The sequence below is a fragment of the Pan paniscus genome, chromosome 15 (genome assembly GCF_029289425.2).
Source record: "Pan paniscus chromosome 15, NHGRI_mPanPan1-v2.0_pri, whole genome shotgun sequence".
NCBI lineage: Eukaryota > Metazoa > Chordata > Mammalia > Primates > Hominidae > Pan > Pan paniscus.
This window is the reverse complement of record NC_073264.2, coordinates 104,646,012-104,663,678: the sequence shown is the minus strand read 5'-3', so window position 1 is coordinate 104,663,678 and position 17,667 is coordinate 104,646,012. Positions and strand designations below refer to the sequence as shown.

Genomic DNA, 17,667 nt, shown 5'->3' with positions numbered 1-17,667 from the left:
CCTCCCAAAGTGCTGGGCTCACAGGTGTGAGCCACTGTGTCCGGCCTCCAGACTTTCATACTCTGACCAACAACAAACCCAGAACCCAGAACAGCACACCAATCAGTGTGACAACTTCCCTGTGAGAATAAAGCAACACAATGAGTTATGAGCTCATTACCCCTACACAACCATGTAGGTGTTGGACAAAAGCTGCAGGTCTGATTCATGTACTGAATCACAAGAAAGGAGAAAGGAAATTTACATACTTCACAGAGAACCAACCCAGAACTGTCAAGACCTGGTGTTTCTCCATAGGGCTGTGCCACAACTCCCAGGGTTAAGCTGCAGCTGCTCTGGATTCCCTTCCTTCTTGGGTCACCATGAGGGCCATCTTCTCTCTTTATTGCCTTGGGAGAAAAAATATGCTGGTAATCACAAAATGCTGGGATCCCTGCTAAGGTCCACGTGGCCCCAAGCCTACATACACATTACTTTTGCTCAACTTGAGGGTGTGTTAAATACAGCATTAGGAGACAATGCAAGATTTTACTGAGAAAAAGTGAATTTTTAATTATCTTGTGAATCTACTTAGAAAAACACACACAAGCAATGTTCACAACTATAAATTTAAACCTTTTGCACTAAAAAAACACAAAACAACAAACACAAAACCACAGGCATGAACTGTAAACCTGTATTAACTATGAACTGGTCTTAAGGTTAATTCTTAGCAGTCATTCAGTATTTTCCTCCTTGGCAACTGTAATGTTTTAGCACCGGATGATCTCCCGCAGAGGTACTAGTAATGACTGGCTGCCAGTGTAGGGAGATGCTTCCATATACACCACTTCACACACATACTGTCCACTCTCACACCCACCCAGACGGGAGGCACATGGAGATGGGGCCACACGCCGACTCTCAGGGTAACGGAAGTAGGGCAGGGGGCGCACAGGTTGCACATCTTTCATGTAGTGCATTCGTAGAAAAAAGGCCAGCTTTCGCTCCCAGGCGTGCTCTCGTCCTCAGACTTTAATTTCATGATTTAGAAGATGCAGACGTTATTGCCTAAATATTATTCTATACATTTCCATCAGTGTTCAGGAAAACACTTTAATTGCTACTTAATTTACATCATAATTACTGGGTTACAGCTTTAGCTCATTGGCAATTTTGGAAGCAATATTTTTGAAGGCTATGGATGTCCCCGATATCCGCTTAAACCGGACCCCGTTCAGAGACAGTCTTGGCAGCTTGCACACTTCCATTTCCCACTGCACGAGGTTCTCCGCGTGCCCATCTCCGTGGACGCAGAAGAGCAAGAAGCGCTCCCTCTGCTCATAGTCGCAGTTATTGGCGTCCAACACCTTGCGGATTTCCCGCATCATGTCCCCGGGATCCATTGAACTAGTGGTTTTCATGCTCCAGGTGAAGCGCAGGGATCGAGGCTTTGCTTCTTTGTTTTCATCTTTTTGCTCAGCAGATACATTGCGACTGAAATGCATAGAGGCAGGTTTATTTTTAATCGTACAGGAAAATCAACCTCTTACACTTCAGCTAGTTCCTCATTCACGTCTTTGATACAACACAACTAACGACTGACCTCCACATTTTCCTGCACAGACTCACATTTGTAACTAAGTCTATTTTCGTCTATTTTCTTCCCTCACCCCCTAAAAGTCATAAGCCACACACAAAAAGATCTACCTAGCTGGAAAATCTTCACCAGCCACCTGTGCTTACTAAAATGAACGAAGTAATTCGTTAAGCAGAATCCTTGGAAATCAGGCAAAAAGGACAGCATGCCCCACTCCTCAGGGCTCTGCAGGCCCAGCTCAGGGAAGGAGTTGGCAGCCAGCTCCTGCCCACCCCACCCATCCACCCTGGGCTGTCCCTCTCCTGCAACACTGTTCTTTCAGATGTGAATCACTGTAACTGGCACTCGGGGTAACTGGAGACTCAACATCCGCAGTCTAAAATTGCTTTGCTGTACAGCCCTGAGGCTGAACATGATGCTCTACCCACCTCATTGTTTTTCCTCCTCTCTGGTTTGTTAATTAAACGTCCAATTATACAGTTAAAGAAAATCTTAGATGACACAATCTTACTACTGGAATAGATGGAAAAATGCAATGGGACACTTCTCTGTCTGTGGAGGACTGACACCACCCATGTGGATGCCCTGTGGATTCAGAATGTAAGCCTTGGTCTGATGTCCAAGAGGCAGCATAAGTAGGGCCCAGGCCTGGGTCTCTAGGGAACACCGCAGTTTACCAGCCATTCCTTGGCATTTAGTAATTATTGCCACAAGCCGCTATTTATATTCTCATGTGTGTATCTGGTGGCCTCAATTAAGACAGTGAGTGCCTAGCATTCTTGGGAGTAAAATAGTCTATGTACCTTAAGTACACTCCATCCTATGGCCAACTAACCAGAGGTGAGGGGCTACAGCTTTTGCATATGCACATAGCTCTCCGTGTCACCAACCTGCTAGTATTCAATTTGGTTCACATCCACCAATACTGATGAGAGAAGCTTCCTATGTATAAAATGCCACGTTAGATACTAAATGGGTTACAAAGATAAGCAAAAGCTCTCAAACTCATCTGGAGCCAGGAAGACTGTAAGGTGAGACAACAGTGGCAGCACAGGAAAGGCTGGCCATCTCCTAGAGTGCAGCAGAAGAGGTGGAGCCCGCCGAGCAGGAGAACGTGACAGGCAGGATGAGACAAGGAGGAAACAGCACGGGTGGGGGTGGGCCTGCATCTGAGGAGAGCTATGAAGAGCCGTGGGATTTCAACAAAATGCAATGAAGATAGGGAAGAGTGTTTGTTTTGAGTAGAGGGGATCACAGCCAAAGGGGAGGTAGGAAAGTACAGGATGTGTCTGTGGCATAATAAAGTACACAGACTGAGTGGAACTGGAGGCACAGTGTCATCACCCCCACAACAGCTGGTGGCACTTAATGAGCACTTGTGGTGGTCAGGCCCCAACTTACTTGATGCCCACGTAGGTCCTATTATGTCACCTTCCTATTATGGGTGGGGAAACAAACCAGGATCTAGAGCCTGCTCCTGGCTGGGATGGGTAGGCCTGGAGGGGGAATGCTGCCTGGCACTCACCCTAGTGCTCTGCCTTGATGGGGCAGCAGAGCTGGGGCTGCTGGGGCAGCCTGGACCACGCCACTCAGGGCCTCGCAGGGACATGGCCAGGTGAAATAGTGGAGGTTACTGAAGGTTTTAATTCAGAAAGGTCATATGACCAGAAGCGGGCTTTTAGAAAGACCAAAAGGACAAACGGTGAATGAGGACCTGAAATAGCCTGCTGGTGACTGGCATAAAAAAGGGCACAAGTGGAAGAGACCTAGAACAAGGGACATAGAGTCCTAAGGCTACCTGGTGATTGCCTCCCCCCAAATCCATGCAATGATAACTACACAAAATGGAAAAGCAAGGCCGGGCGCGGCGGCTCATGTCTGTCATCCCAGCACTTTGGGAGGTTGAGGTGGGAGGTTCACTTGAGCCTAGGAGTTTGAGACCAGCCCGGCCAACATGGCGAGACCCCCATCTCTACAAAAAATACAAAAATTAGCCAGCATGGTGGCAGCACCTGTGGTTCCAGATACTCAGGAGGCTGAGGTGGGAGGATCGCATAAGCCTGGGAGCTCGAGTAAGCCGTGATCACGCCACTACACCCCAGGCTGGGTGACAGAGCGAGACCGTGTCTCAGAAAAAAAAAAAAAGAAAAGCAAAACACTCAACTATATAATCACCATTCTTAGAAGAAAACATATCTAGTTTGAAATATGGACATTCTATTAAGTACTTTGCTTTTATTCCTTGTGAAGAGAACCATGTGAGGGGTCAGTGATGAACTAAGGGCTTATTTCTCTGAGCACTGCTACCCAACCCAGACCTCCAAAGGCTGTTAACGCCCAGGCAGGAAGGCTGAAGGCCTCGCCATGCTTTGAACACAAACACAAATGTAGAGCAGAGGCCAAGCTGGATCTGGACGGTGCTCATGGCAGGCTGGCGCCCCCTTGTGGCCACCCTCTCTACGTAACTCCTACAGAGACAGCAGGAATACAGTAGGGAACATTCAGAAAATAGTCGCCTCTGCCACAGAAATGAAGTAAACACCTGAAAAAAATTTTAAGTAAAAATCATTTCCCTCACCTTGAGCCCTCATATCTCCCGTTCCTCTCATATTCAGTTGGAAGCCTCAATGAACAGAATGTAGAAGCAGAGAGAAGAGGGAAAGAGAAAAGAAATCTTACATGCCAGTACATGACCACCAATACCAACACCAACACCATAAAATGAACAAAGCCAAAACACGTTTTAAACACCAGCCGGGCTTATGAAAACTCTTCCTCTCATTTGACTGAGCCAGCGCTACCTTCTTCCACAAGGCTGCAGGGGTGTGCACAGGGGCCAGCTCCATGCTGCACACTGCACACATCACACACACTGCATGCCATACCGCTGCACACTGCACACACTGCTGCACACTGCACACACTGCTGCACACACTGCACACCACGCACCCACAGCAGGCACTCCTGCTGGCTCTTCAGCCTGAGCACACTCGGCCTCAGAATGGGGTTATTCTCACTTTCTAATCGTGCCACACAGTATAATGGGTTTCCAATTAAAAGCCAATGAGGCTATCAGCTGGATTCTATATTCAGTTATTACCTGTTCTGTCCAAGGAAAAATCAGACAAGTGGGAAGATCAATTTAAAAATAGTAATAGAATGGAACTGCCAACAGGAAGAAAGTGCTTTTCCCGCAGTTTTGACCTGCAGCTTGGCCTTCTGGTGACTTGAGAGGCACAGGTACAACGTAGCCCTTTAGGAAAGATTTCCTGCCTCATGTGTGCATTAAGAAAGCAATATTTTTGGTTTCTTGATTATCACCATCAAAAAATATGTTTTTCTTTTTTGAGGCAGGGTCTCACTCCCCTAGGCTGGAGCACAGTGGCATGATCATGGCTCACTGCAACCTTGACCTCCCAGGGCTCAGGTGATCCTCCCGCCTCAGCCTCCTGAGTAACTGGGACCACAGATGCGTGCCACCATGCCCGGCTAATTTTTATATTATTTGTAGAGGCGGGGTTTTGCCATGTTGTCCAGGATGGTCTTGAACTCCTGGGCTCAAGTGATCCGCCCAAAGTGCTGGGATTACAGGCATAAGCCACCATGCCTGGCCTAAAAAATATTAATAAAATTAGAACACCACTTTCTGTAGTGCTTTAAGTAAAAATAATGAGATACTCTTTCTTCAGTGGTTGCTGGAAAGTGGCTTTCAACTCTGAAAATATTAAAACATTTCTGCTACGCAGCTGTTCACATTTTAATTTCTGAAAAAGCCAAATCAAATGAGGCTGTAGCTTTGAATTTTATGCTTGTTTTCTGTATTAGCTAATTTTCCTGTCATTTTAAAGCCTTTTGCTAATTCCATCCTCAGTGAAATAAAAATAACACAATACTTACCTTTTGCATGCCTGTGGATAATCATTAATTGTACATTAACATTACTGAGCATCTCATTCTTCAAACAGGAGCATGCTAAGTGTTATTAGTATGAAGACAGAATTATTTGGATGCTAAATAATTCTACCAAAGAAAGAAAATACACAGAGCATGCATCAGCCTTTTGTTGCATGGGTACCATAGTCCCTTTAAAATGCCTGACAGAGTTAATCTATTTCTTTTCAATTTCCTTTCAAGGAATTAAGTATTTAGTTCTCAGCAGAAAGTTTAGTTTATAAGGAAAAAACAGGGCCAGAAAGCCAAACCTAATGTTAATTGCAGGAGCCATTTGGGAGTGAGGATTGAAAAATAAATGTGTATATATAAATCCTACCTTTTGATAAACCTGAATGACATGTTTCTAAAAGAAATTAAGTAAAAAAAAAAAAAAAATTAACAAAAATAACTCGCACAAATTAAACAGAAAATCTAATCAATTACACAGAGAAAGAAAAAAAACAAAGCAGGGTTCCTTCTCTGGCCAATCAACAAAGAAATGCTGACATTTGTTGAAAAAGCAAAATTATTACAGGTAATTAAATGAGTATGTGATCTTTTAATGTATCAAAAAAAGTAAGAAAAGGTTTAGCAGTACATATTGACATTAGCCGTAATTAAAAGTTCTTCAGATGGACACACTTTTTTTTTTTTTTTAAAGACAGAGTCTCACTCTGTCACAGTGCAGTGGTGCAATCTCAGCTCAATGCAACCTATGTCTCCCGGGTTGAAGCAATTCTTGTGCCTCAGTCTCCTGAGTAGCTGGAATCACAGGCGCGCGCCACCATGCCCAGTTAATTTCTATATTTTCAGTAGAGATAGGGTTTTGCCATGTTGGCCAGTCTGGTCTCGAACTCCTGGCCTCAAGTGATCAGCCCACCTCGGCCTCCCAGAGTGTTGGGATTACAGGCATGAGCCACTGCACTGGCCAGATACACTTTCTAAGATAAAATTTATGTCTTATGTTAAAGAAGTGACAAGACATTTGCAATGTACTAGTAATAAAACATTTTTCAATTTTCTTCAGAACACCTTATGAACAAAAATCTTGCCTTATTACATAAACATTAAAAATTTCATTATAAAATATTTAACCACTAAGAAAAATTCATTACTTCTTTCAGGAAAATGAAACAAACATTAACATATTATTTGCTACAGTGGTATGACATAAATCACTTTTTAAGAAAAAAATAGGTGATTGGGGATTTAAACTAGACTTTTCAGTCTTAGATCTCAAAATGAATAAAAACTAAGTGTCAAGACAACAGTATGAATTTTACTTTTGTGTAATAAACACGAAGAATTCTATTTAAAAGGGGTAACTCTGGTCATTAAAAAAATTTAAGGAGATGTGCAGGTTGTGCTGAAAATAATCTGACAAAATATTTTTCAAACTACGAATGAGGTTTTTATGATCAATGCGATCAGCTTCCCTGGGCAAAAATAGGCTGAGTTTGTTAATTTCTATTTGTAAAGTCCAGTTCTGTAACTGTACATAGCAGGCAGTCATCTATATCTGCTGAATGACTAAATTAATGAAGTCCTTGGTTGTGATAACTTTGGCATTGCTTTAGGTATTAATTTACCAATTTAAAAAAAGTCTAACTACTATAAATAACTGCCAACCACTTCATAATCAGATCAGTAGTATACAGCAGGGTCATCGACAGTACAATCATGCATGTGAAAATCTTTAATATATACTGCCTAAATATAAGGCAGTATTATCCAAAATATTTTAGTTGAAAATGATTAAAAGTCTTTAAGATATATTTTTGTTTCCTAATTTTCTTTTACTTTTAAATATTTATTTATTTAGAGACAAGGTCTTGCTCAATCACCCAGGCTGGAGTACAGTGGTGTGATCATAGCTCACTGTAACCTCAAACTCCTGGGTTTGAGCAATCCTCCTGCCTCAGCCTCTCAAGTAGCTGGGACTACAGGCATGCACCACCACTCCTGGCTAATTAAAAAGTGTTTTTGTAGAGATGGGGGTCTCATTATGTTGCCCAGGTCAGCCTTGAACTCCTGGCTTCAAATGATCCTCCTGCCTCACCTTCCCCCAAAGTGTCAGGATTACTGGCATGAGCCATGTACAGTGCCTGGCCCATTCCCCAACTTTTTTTCTTTTTATTAAAAAAAAAAAAAGGCTGGGTGTGGTGGCTTATGCCTGTAATCCCAGCACTTTGGGAGGCTGAGGCGGGCGGATAACTTGAGGTCAGGAGTTTGTGACCAGCCTGGCCAACATGGTGAAACCCTGTCTCTACTAAAAATACAAAAATTAGCTGGGCGTGGTGACATGCACCTGTAGTCCCAGCTACTGGGGAGGCTGAGGCAGGATAATCGCTTGAACCCAGGAGGCAGACACTGCAGTGAACCAAGATCGTGCCACTGCACTCCGGCCTGGGTGACAGAGCGAGACTCTGTCTCAAAAAAAAAAAAAAAAAGTAGAGATGGGGTCTCATTATGTTGTCCAGGCTGGTCTTGAACTCCTGGGCTCAAGTGATCCATGTGGCTCAGCCTCCCAAAGTGCTGGGATTATAGGCATGAGCCATGGTGCCTGGACATTTCCTAATCTTCCACCGGAAAAATCAGGGTTACTGGTCAATTACTATAGAAGTGCTTTTCTTAACTTTTCCTCCTATAATCCCTTGAGGTATAAAGAGGAAGGAGGCAGCTGCAGGAGGAGGCCTTCACACTGCCCATGGCAACATGGATCAACCTGAGGGCAGAGGCACTTGTGTGTGCCTGGCTGTTCTGCCTGCAGGGTATGGGTGACTCTGCAGTCTCTGAGCAAGGCCAGGCCTGATCCTAAGGAGAGAGAGTTTTGCTCCCGACTACAAAGAGCCCATAGCTCTCCAAAGCCATGTGCTCTCCAAGCAGAGTGCAGGCTTCCTGACTCCAGCCCTCTCCAGACCTGGCCACACCAGGTCTCCCTTGGCAGCATCTAAGTGCAAATACCTCAGCCTTTCAGGCAATGCAATTTTAATCCTACCAATTATTGCTAAAGGAGGATAAGAACTTTCAACCACTCTAGCAAGGATTTTGATTGTTTTTAAGAACAAACTGTCAGTAGCTGATTAAGTATAGCACTAAGGGAGACAACAGACCTCAGTTAATAAACTTTAACAAGACAGGATAAAAGACTATCTTTCTGCAAAAATCTGGGGGTGTGGAAATAGCCTGGAAATTGTAAACAAGATGACCACTTAGAATTTTTTTAAACAACAAGACTGAGTCTCCAATTTTAATTCAAATATATGAAATAAATGTAATGCAACTGTCACGCCTGCAACTGTTTTTTCTAAAGGGAGCACAGTGTAGTGGCTAAAAGGGCAGAGTCTGGTCAGATAGACCTGGCTCAGCCTGATACTTTTTTTTTTTTTTTTTGAGATGGAGTGTCAATCTGTCGCCCAGGCTGGAGTGCAATGGTGTGATCTTGGCTCTCTGCAACCTACGCCTCCTGGGTTCAAGCCATCCTCTTGCCTCACCCTTCCAAATAGCTGGAATTACAAGCATGTGCCACAACATCAAGCTAATTTTTGTATTTTTAGTAGAGATGGGGTTTCACCATGTTGGCCAGGCTGGTCTTGAACTCCTGACCTTGAGTGATCTACCTGATCTACCTGCCTTGGCCTCCCAAAGTGCTGGGATTACAGGCGTAAGCCACTGCACCAGGCCCTGATACTTTTTAAAATATGTGCCTTAATCTCTCCAAACTTCACCTTCAGTTTCTTTTACAAAATGGGGTGGACTATGGAGATTAAATTAAATGAGAGAGTGTGTGTGCACACTTGTACATGTGTATAAATATACTCATTTCACACATATAAGTGTATATATGAGATACTCATTTTATACATAAAATATGCATATATATAATGTACATACATATTTATATGTATAAAATGAATATGACTGTATCTATGTATATAGACATCTACCTTAGCACATAATAAGCATTCAAATAATGGTAGCTTTGGCTGGGCGCGGTGGATCACTTGAGGTCAGCAGTTCAAGACCAGCCTGGCCAACATGATAAAACCGGGTCTCTACTAAAAATACAAAAATTAGCCAGGCGTGATGGTGGGCGCCTGTAGTCCCAGCCACTCGGGAGGCTGAAGCACAAGAATCACTTGAACCTGGAAGGCGAAGATTGCCGTGGGCTGAGATCATGCCACTGCACTCCAGCCTGGGCGATAAAGTGAGACTCTGTGGGGAAAAAAAAAGAGGTAGCTGATATTTTTATCAATGATAATCTTGTTTCCTTTTTTCCATTATATACATGTAATAAAATCAATGCTAATCTTTTTTTTTTTTTTTTTTTTTTTTGAGACAGAGTTTCACTGTTGTTGCCCAGGCTGGAGTGCAATGGCGTGACCTCGGCTCACCACAACCTCTGCCTCCCAGGTTCAAGTGATTCTCCTGCCTCAGTCTCCCTGGGATTACAGGCATGTGCCACCATGCCCGGCTAATTTTGTATTTTTAGTAGAGACTGGGTTTCTCCATGTTGGCTAGGATGGTCTCAAACTCCCGACCTCAGGTGATCCACCTGCCTCGGCCTCCCAAAGTGCTGGGATTACGGGCGTGAGCCACCGTGCCCGGCCAATCAATGCTAGTCTTTTTTTTTTTTTTTTTTTTGAGATGGAGTCTCGCTCTGTCATCACCCAGGCTGGAGTGCAGCGGCGCGATCTTGGCTAGATGCAACCTCCGCCTCCCAGGTTCAAGCGATTCTCCTGGCTCAGCCTCCAGAGTAGCTGGGACTACAGGCGAGCGCCACCAACCGTGGCTAATTTTTGTATTTTTAGTAGAGATGGGGTTTTGCCATGTTGGCCAGGCCTGTCTCAAACTCCTGACCCCAGGTGATCCGCCCCCCTTGGCCTCCCAAAGTGCTGAGATTACAGGCATGAGCCATCCGGCCCAGCCCAATACTAGTCTTAAAATGACTGAAAAAAGAGTACAAAGAAGAAAAATAAACTCAAAGTTTTTTTTTTTTTTTTTGAGACACAGTCTCACTTTGTCACCCAGACTAGAGTGCAGTGGTACGATCTCGGCTCACTGCAACCTCTGCCTTCCGGGTTCAAGCAATTCTCCTGTCTCAGCCTCCTGGGTAGCTGGGACTCCAGGCGCCCACCACCATGCCTGGCTAATTTTTGTATTTTTAGTAGAGATGGGTTTTCACCATATTGGTCAGGCTGGTCTCAAACTCCTGACTTCAGGAGATCCACCCGCCTTGGCCTCCCAAAGTGCTGGGATTACAAGCGTGAACCACCACGGCTGGCCAGGAAGGAATGATTTATTCTGGGAGTCACCAGACTCTTCTCAGATTGAACTCATTGTCTCTCTTGCTGGCTGGTCATGAATGGGTGCCCCAAACCTGGCAAAGCTCTTCGGCTGATTCTGTTTTGCCCAGTTTAAAATGAGGTGGCTTAATAAAGGGGCTAAGAAGTGAGTAAGAGGGTAAATAGAAACCTTCTGACGCATCTGACTTCTAGTTAATGCTAATGGATGTCAGAAATCCTCCCTAATCTAGGCGGAGGTTGAAGTTAGCCAAGATTGCACCACTGCACTCCAGCCTTGGCGACAGTGAGACTCCGTCTCAAAAAAAAAAAAAATAAAATAAATAAATAAAAAAAAAAGGAATACTCCCTAATCTATTCCATGTCCTAATAATAAGTAGATCAGACTTTAATGTGACTCACCGAAGTTTCAGATGATCGAATACAAGATTACATTTAGCTTAGTTTAAATAATGGAGATGGAGTGAAATGAAGTAATAGGCTATAGGCCATAGGGAATGCAGAAAAACAGAGGAGGGTACTGATCATTTCAGACTCGGGAAAGACTCCTACTGCTGTCCTGTAAGCTACAGATGACAAATAAGAGGGTCCGTCCTAGGCAAACCTGCAAGATACCACAGACAGACTCATCCACAGCTAGGCTTAATTTCAAAACATTTCTCCAAGGATGTCCTGAAACTGCAGGGGCTCTTGGGTTTCCTGGGCTCCTTCTCGGAAAGGTGCCTTTCACTATTGTTTACGGTTCAAAGTGGTATCCTTTCTTTTTCCTCTTGAAGCAGCCAGTATTTCTGGGCTTTTGTAACAGGTAACAAGGTTACGGAAATGAAGTTAATCTCAAAGGACCCTTGAGAGTTTACTGAGGCCCCAGATGCTAGCCTACTAGACACATGGAACATTTTAAAAAATTTCCAGGACCATCAGCCAAGAATCATGCAGCATTTAATAAAAATAACTTAATAATAGTAACATTATTTTTTGATAATAAACCAGAGATTTTATCTCCAAAACTATACCATTTAAGGACATTACCTTGCTCTCAATATAAATTACTAAGACTGAGAGAGAAACTTTCAAGATTTGGACTCTTAAGAAATTTACTGCTCCTTAACAACAATAAAGTGAGAAAAGAGAAGCTGTCTCTTTCCTCTGGGGCTGGAGATGATTATGAAAGACATGCATGGTCTTTCCTGCTGATTGTTACAGAGTGCCAGCCCCCCACCCCACACCAGAACTCGAGGTCTGCCTGCTCAACAACAACGAACATGCCATGCAGACAGATACGTGAGCAAAAGGAACAATAATTAAAGAACACTAACAAAAACCTCCTAAATGCTAGTTAACTTTTAGTGTTATGAAGACTCTGAGCTCTACAATTTCTACTTTAAAGGTTTTAAAGTATAAAGTTAGATATATATAAAACCAGAAAACCATGAGCTGAAGGCAGACTGAAAAGCATCCAGGTAGCAGTGGCTTCACACAACAAAAAAGACATCTTTCCTTTTGCTCTACGTGTTCACTCCCAAACAACCAGCACCTAGCACTTACCTCCTTGTGAGTTTTGAAGTTAATTTACTAAAGAGATTAGTGGAGCCTCGGCTTCGAGTCTGGGACAATGGTGTGGCTTCATGGGACAGGCTGGGAGAGGCAGGAGGGCCATTATATGTTGCGGTTCGCCGTTCCCGGGGCTGGCCGTGGAAAGTGCTACGACTGGCAGTGCCTCTTGGGAAGCGGATTCGATCTGGGGTGGCTGCACTACTGATACTGTGTGTTGAAGCAACTGGAGTTCTCTGATCAGGAATAGTGCTATGAGATCAGAAAGTAAGAAGCTCTCAGAACATGATATACAAAAATTTACAGTCACAATATACCTTTTATACACAGTGGAGAAAATCGGGTATAAAAAATCCAGATCCAAGGGGTATTTTATAGGACTTAGGAGCAAAAGGTAAGTTAAGTGGGAAAGGGTACCAAAAGAACAATACATAATGAGACAAAGCCTCATGGAGTTTAAGGGACCAGTATTATATATATTTTCAAGGACAAGATTAATGCAGGGAAATTCTAGGACAGAGAACAGCTAACTCAAACTTTTCCCCTTTGCTTCCCTCTCAAATTGCTTACATAGAGAACTGTGCCAATACGAAAGAAATAAAGGATATGCTGGCGTAACTGAAGAACAGGCAACTAAAAAGTTTTGGAAGTAAACAAATGATATATGTATAAAATTCCGCATGCTGAAAGCAACTTGGGAGGAGCAGGAACTTCTTATACATTTTGTAGTACGCGAAGGCACGAAGACACACAATACACAACCGAGGACATCATGACAAAAGATGTGCTTAACTAAAATCACATGGAGGAAGGACGCCTTGTGGACAACGGTAACAAAATCTCAGACTATAAAATCCACAGCACAAAATTAAGAAGCAGTGGGTACACATTAGTTTCACAAAGAATGTGCATTTTTCTTACATAGCCTTGAAGTTATCTCCTTCACTGTCTATTGGAGGTAACATCATCTTGGGGTGCCCAGAGGCTGACATGGACATCGACTTCTGATGTCTCAGCCGACAGGTAGATGTACAAACTGAGGCAGGGCTAGCTGCGTAAGCGAACATTTCTGTCAGGCTGGGAGGGGTTTGGGTTCAGGCAGAGGCAGAAACACAGTATGAAGGAGCAGTGACCACAGAGCAACCTGTGTGTAATGCACACACCTTCCTCCCAAGCCATCTCATTTCTGGTAAAGAATAAAAATCTCCTAAGCTTGTTTTGGAGATTCTGGAGCAACTGCTAACCTATAGTTGCTTTTTTTTTTTTTCCAAACAGTAATCATAAAAATGTATTACCTTAAAATAAAATAGCAGATTACATGTTTGAATATCTGTTTCTATGAGAGGGACAATGTCCTCTGAGGGTATGCACAAAATAAAACCTATTCTAAGAGATGCCTCAATTCAAATCTAAGTGGTAAAATGAATATATAATATGAGCATGCTATGCTCTCAACCTGTTCCCAAAACACACTGACATATTTTATTTTTTATTTATTTATTTTTTTTGTAGAGACAGGGTCTCGCTATATTACCCAGGCTGGTCTTAAATTCGTGGCTTCAAGTGATCCTCCCGCCTTGGCCTTCCAAAGTGTTGGGATTACAAGTGTGAGCCACCACACCCGGCCCACACTGATGTATTTTAAATGAATTAATAAGATTACAGGTATAGGAACTAGCTGTTATATAACAGTATCCTATGTTGTTTGGTGTTTTTTTGAGACAGGGTTTTGCTGTCACCTAGCTGCAGTGCAGTGGTACGATCATGGCTCAATGCAGCCTCAACTTCCTGGGCTCAGGTGGTTCTCCCACCTCAGCCTCCTAAGTGGCTGGGAATACAGGCGCACTCCACCATGCCTGGCTAATTTTGTATTTTCAGTAGAGAGAGTTTTGTCATGTTGCCCAGGCTGGTCTTGAACTCCTGGGCTCAAACGATACGCCTGCCTTGGCCTCCCAAAGTGTTGGGATTACAGGCATGAACCACCATGCCCAGCCTTCCAATGTTGTTTTAACAATATAGTCTAGAACCTTCCTAATCAAAGGACATTTACTCCAAGATAAAAAACAGTCAGCAGAGCCCCCTTCTCCAAGATGGGCAAATTCATCAGAGCAAATTAACTGTTAACAGACATGGTAAGATAAAGAGTGGCTGGAAGTCTGCAGTTTCATCTAACACACACAGTTACCGGACAAAACTACCCCCAGGAGTCTCACTGGGACACATTATTTGGAATTCCAGCTCAGTAATCATGTCCTTGGAATTCAAGGGCAGTTTCTTTCCTTTAAGGATAAGTAGGAATACAGCTCTTCCAGTGTCTTTCTGCAGAAATCCTTTGGAAGGATTAAAACCTGGAAACTGGCAAGTTCTTCCTTTCCCTCACTCCCCATACACAGACTAACGACATCTTATTGGTGTCAACTTCCTAGTAGCTCTTTAGGTGGCCCATCTGCTCCACTTCTACCAGGGCCTCAGTATAGAGCCTCACTCCTTGTCTTCACTGGGTCCCCTGCCTTTGCCCCAACACCTCCAATCTATTCACCTTACAGCTGAGAACTTCTTAACATATAAACCAGATCTTGTCACTCATCTGCTCATACTTCTACAGAACACCAAGTCTTTGGTAAAAAGTTCAGTCTCCTCGACTTGGAGTGCAAGTACACATCCCCAGGCCCCTGAAGTCTGGCCCCTGCCATCTCTCTAGGCTTTGCCTTCTATCATTCCCTCCTGGAACTCAACTTTCTAGCCTTCCTGATGATGTGTGGTCCATTGGTCAGGCACCAGGTCAGAAAATGTTTGCAGGAGTTATTCTCTTGGTATGGAGGGCTGGGATCTTTCTATTCACTCTTCAAAAATGAACCAGATGTCGTCATCTCCATGAAGTATTATCTGATCCATTTTCCCTCTGAGAGTTAAATCACTTCTGTTTTTAGCTCATGCATGCCACATTGTATCCTAGTGACCCTTCTCTGCTGGAGGTCCCTGAAAACACAGCCCAAAATCTTGTCAATGTGCCCCCCACCAGTGTAAGCAGAAAGCCTGGCAGGGCAGGTATTCAACAAACGTTCTCCTAACAGAGCAGATTAATCAATTAGCAACTGGAATTCTGATAGCCCCAACATAAGGGAGATACGTCTTTAAAAGCAACAACTGCTTGTCCCTGAATTAAAACATTTTTATTTAAATTTTTATTTTTGGAGACAGGGTCTTGCTGTATTCACCCAGGCTAGAGTGCAGTGGCACTATCACAGCTTGCTGCAGCCTCAACCTCCTGGGGTCAAGCGATCCTCCTATCTCAGCCACAGGAGTGTGCCACTATGCCTGGCTAATTTTTAAATTTTTTGTAGAGATGGTGTCTCACTATGATGGCTAGGCTGGTCTTGAACTCCTGGGTTCAAGTGATCCTTCTGCCTCAGCCTCCCAAAGTGCTGGGATTATAGGCCTTGTGAGCCACTGTGCCTGGTTCTGTCCCTGCATTTTTGTTTGAGAATTCTGCTCTCTGACTTGGGAGAATTTATACAGTCTGAGAAGGACTGGAAACAAATGTCTTATAAAGGCAAAAATTTATCCAGTTTCGTATTTCTGCCACTCAGTATCCATTCTTTTCCTGCAGCAACAATAATGAAATTTTGCTGTGGTGGAAGCAACTCTAGGCCCCACACAGATCGAGGAGACCACCTGAGGGCTTCTGCTTGAGCACAGCCGTGTGCGGGAAGAAGTTATGTCTGATGGTGCCGAGCCCAATCATGGAACTACGGCCAAGGAGGCAGGAGCAGATGGACCCTAACTCTAGCCCTGGACTTTTTTTAGTTATATGAACTAACAGCCCTTTTATATTTAAGCCTGTTTAGACTGGGTTTTCTGTCACCTGCAACAGAGACAGTTCTAACTGACTAAGGTTTTTAAAGAAATGCTCGGTTGTTTCTTGTACATGTGTACAGACACACGTACACATGAATGCACATAAATGTTATTTATTTATTTTTTTTGAGACGGAGTCTCACTCTGTCACCCAGGCTGGAGTGCAGTGTGATCTCTGCTCACTGCAAGCTCCGCCTCCTGGGTTCACGCCATTCTCCTGCCTCAGCCTCCCAAGTAGCTGGGACTACAGGCACCCACCACCACGCCCGGCTAATTTTTTGTATTTTTCGTAGAGACGGGATTTCACCATGTTAGCCAGGGTGGTCTTGAACTCCTGACCTCGTGATCCACCCAGCTCAGCCTCCCAAAGTGCTGGGATTACAGGCGTGAGCCACCGTGCCTGGCTACACAAATATATTTTTCTAACAAGATACAGCTAAATACAACTATCTCTTGTGCCCTTACCTTTCAGGGTGAGTCCAGGGTCAACACACTCTACCTCCAGTTGTTGACTTTTTTCTTGCCCAAATTAGGAGCTAGTATCAGTAGATGTGCCAAGAAAAGCAGGGGAAGAAGATGCAGGAGTTGTTTGACCCTTTCCCTGGTGAATACAAATGGTCCCAAAGTCTTTGGAGAAGGAAAAGGCTTTTAGTCAGCTTGCAGGCAGGAGGGTGCTGCATCGATTCCCAATGAAGCACACTGCTGACAGGCCAAGCTAGATCTTTAAGGCATACAAGCATGGTAAGAGGGTGTGGACAGATGCTTTGCAGAAAAAAAATGGATCCTCTAGAGACCTAAGAAGGAAATGTAAATTTATTTTCTCATTATAAATTAAAAAAAAAATTTTTGTAGAGATAGGGTTTCGTCCTGGCCCAGGCTGGTCTGGAACTCCTGAGCTTAGGCAATCCGCCCGTCTTGGCCTCCCAAAGTGCTGGGATTATAAATTATTAACTTGAGGCTGGGCGTGGTGGCCCATGCCTGTAATCCCAGCACTTTGGGAGGCTGAGGCGGGTGGATTGCTTGAGGCCAGGAGTTCCAGACCAGCCTGGCCAACATGGCAAAAACCCATCTCTACTAAAAATACAAAAATTAGTTGGGTGTGGTGGCGGGCCCCTGTAATCCTAGCTACTCAGGAGGCTGAGGTAAATCGTTTAAACCCGGGGGTGGTAGCTGCAGTGAGCCGAGATCATGCCACTAAACTCCAGTCTGGGTGACAGAGAGAGACTGTTTCAAATTAAAATAAATAAATAAACTTTTTGACATACTAATTTTAAAGGCAATTAAATAAACTTTTTAGAAATTTAATCCATGTCACATCATGAGTTTCACAAAGCAAGCAACAAAATATTTCCGATTTTTCTGATTTCTACAGTAGGCCTAACACCCAGAAGGAAACAGTAAACTCAGTAAGATGTTTGCAAATTTCAATTTTGTACAATCAAG

General features: G+C 43.7%; 1 protein-coding gene across 20 annotated transcripts in view; it reads right to left on the bottom strand.

Moving 5' to 3' along the window:
* Positions 1-526: 526 nt before the first annotated feature.
* Positions 527-17,667, bottom strand: part of MARK3 (microtubule affinity regulating kinase 3) — a 118,407-nt gene continuing 101,266 nt past the window's right edge. For 4 of the 20 annotated variants that reach the window (XM_008959080.4, XM_008959083.4, XM_034938223.3 and 1 more), the window contains 5 exons: positions 13,288-13,443; positions 12,361-12,618; positions 5,850-5,876; positions 4,158-4,202; positions 527-1,476 (listed from right to left, as the gene is read on the bottom strand). In XM_008959080.4, coding sequence (XP_008957328.2) covers positions 1,131-1,476; positions 4,158-4,202; positions 5,850-5,876; positions 12,361-12,618; positions 13,288-13,443 — 832 coding nt within the window. In that variant the 3' untranslated portion in view covers positions 527-1,130. The remainder of the gene's footprint in view (positions 1,477-4,157; positions 4,203-5,849; positions 5,877-12,360; positions 12,619-13,287; positions 13,444-17,667) is intronic. The other 16 variants (XM_008959086.4, XM_063596406.1, XM_063596409.1 and 13 more) reach the window with 8 other exon arrangements.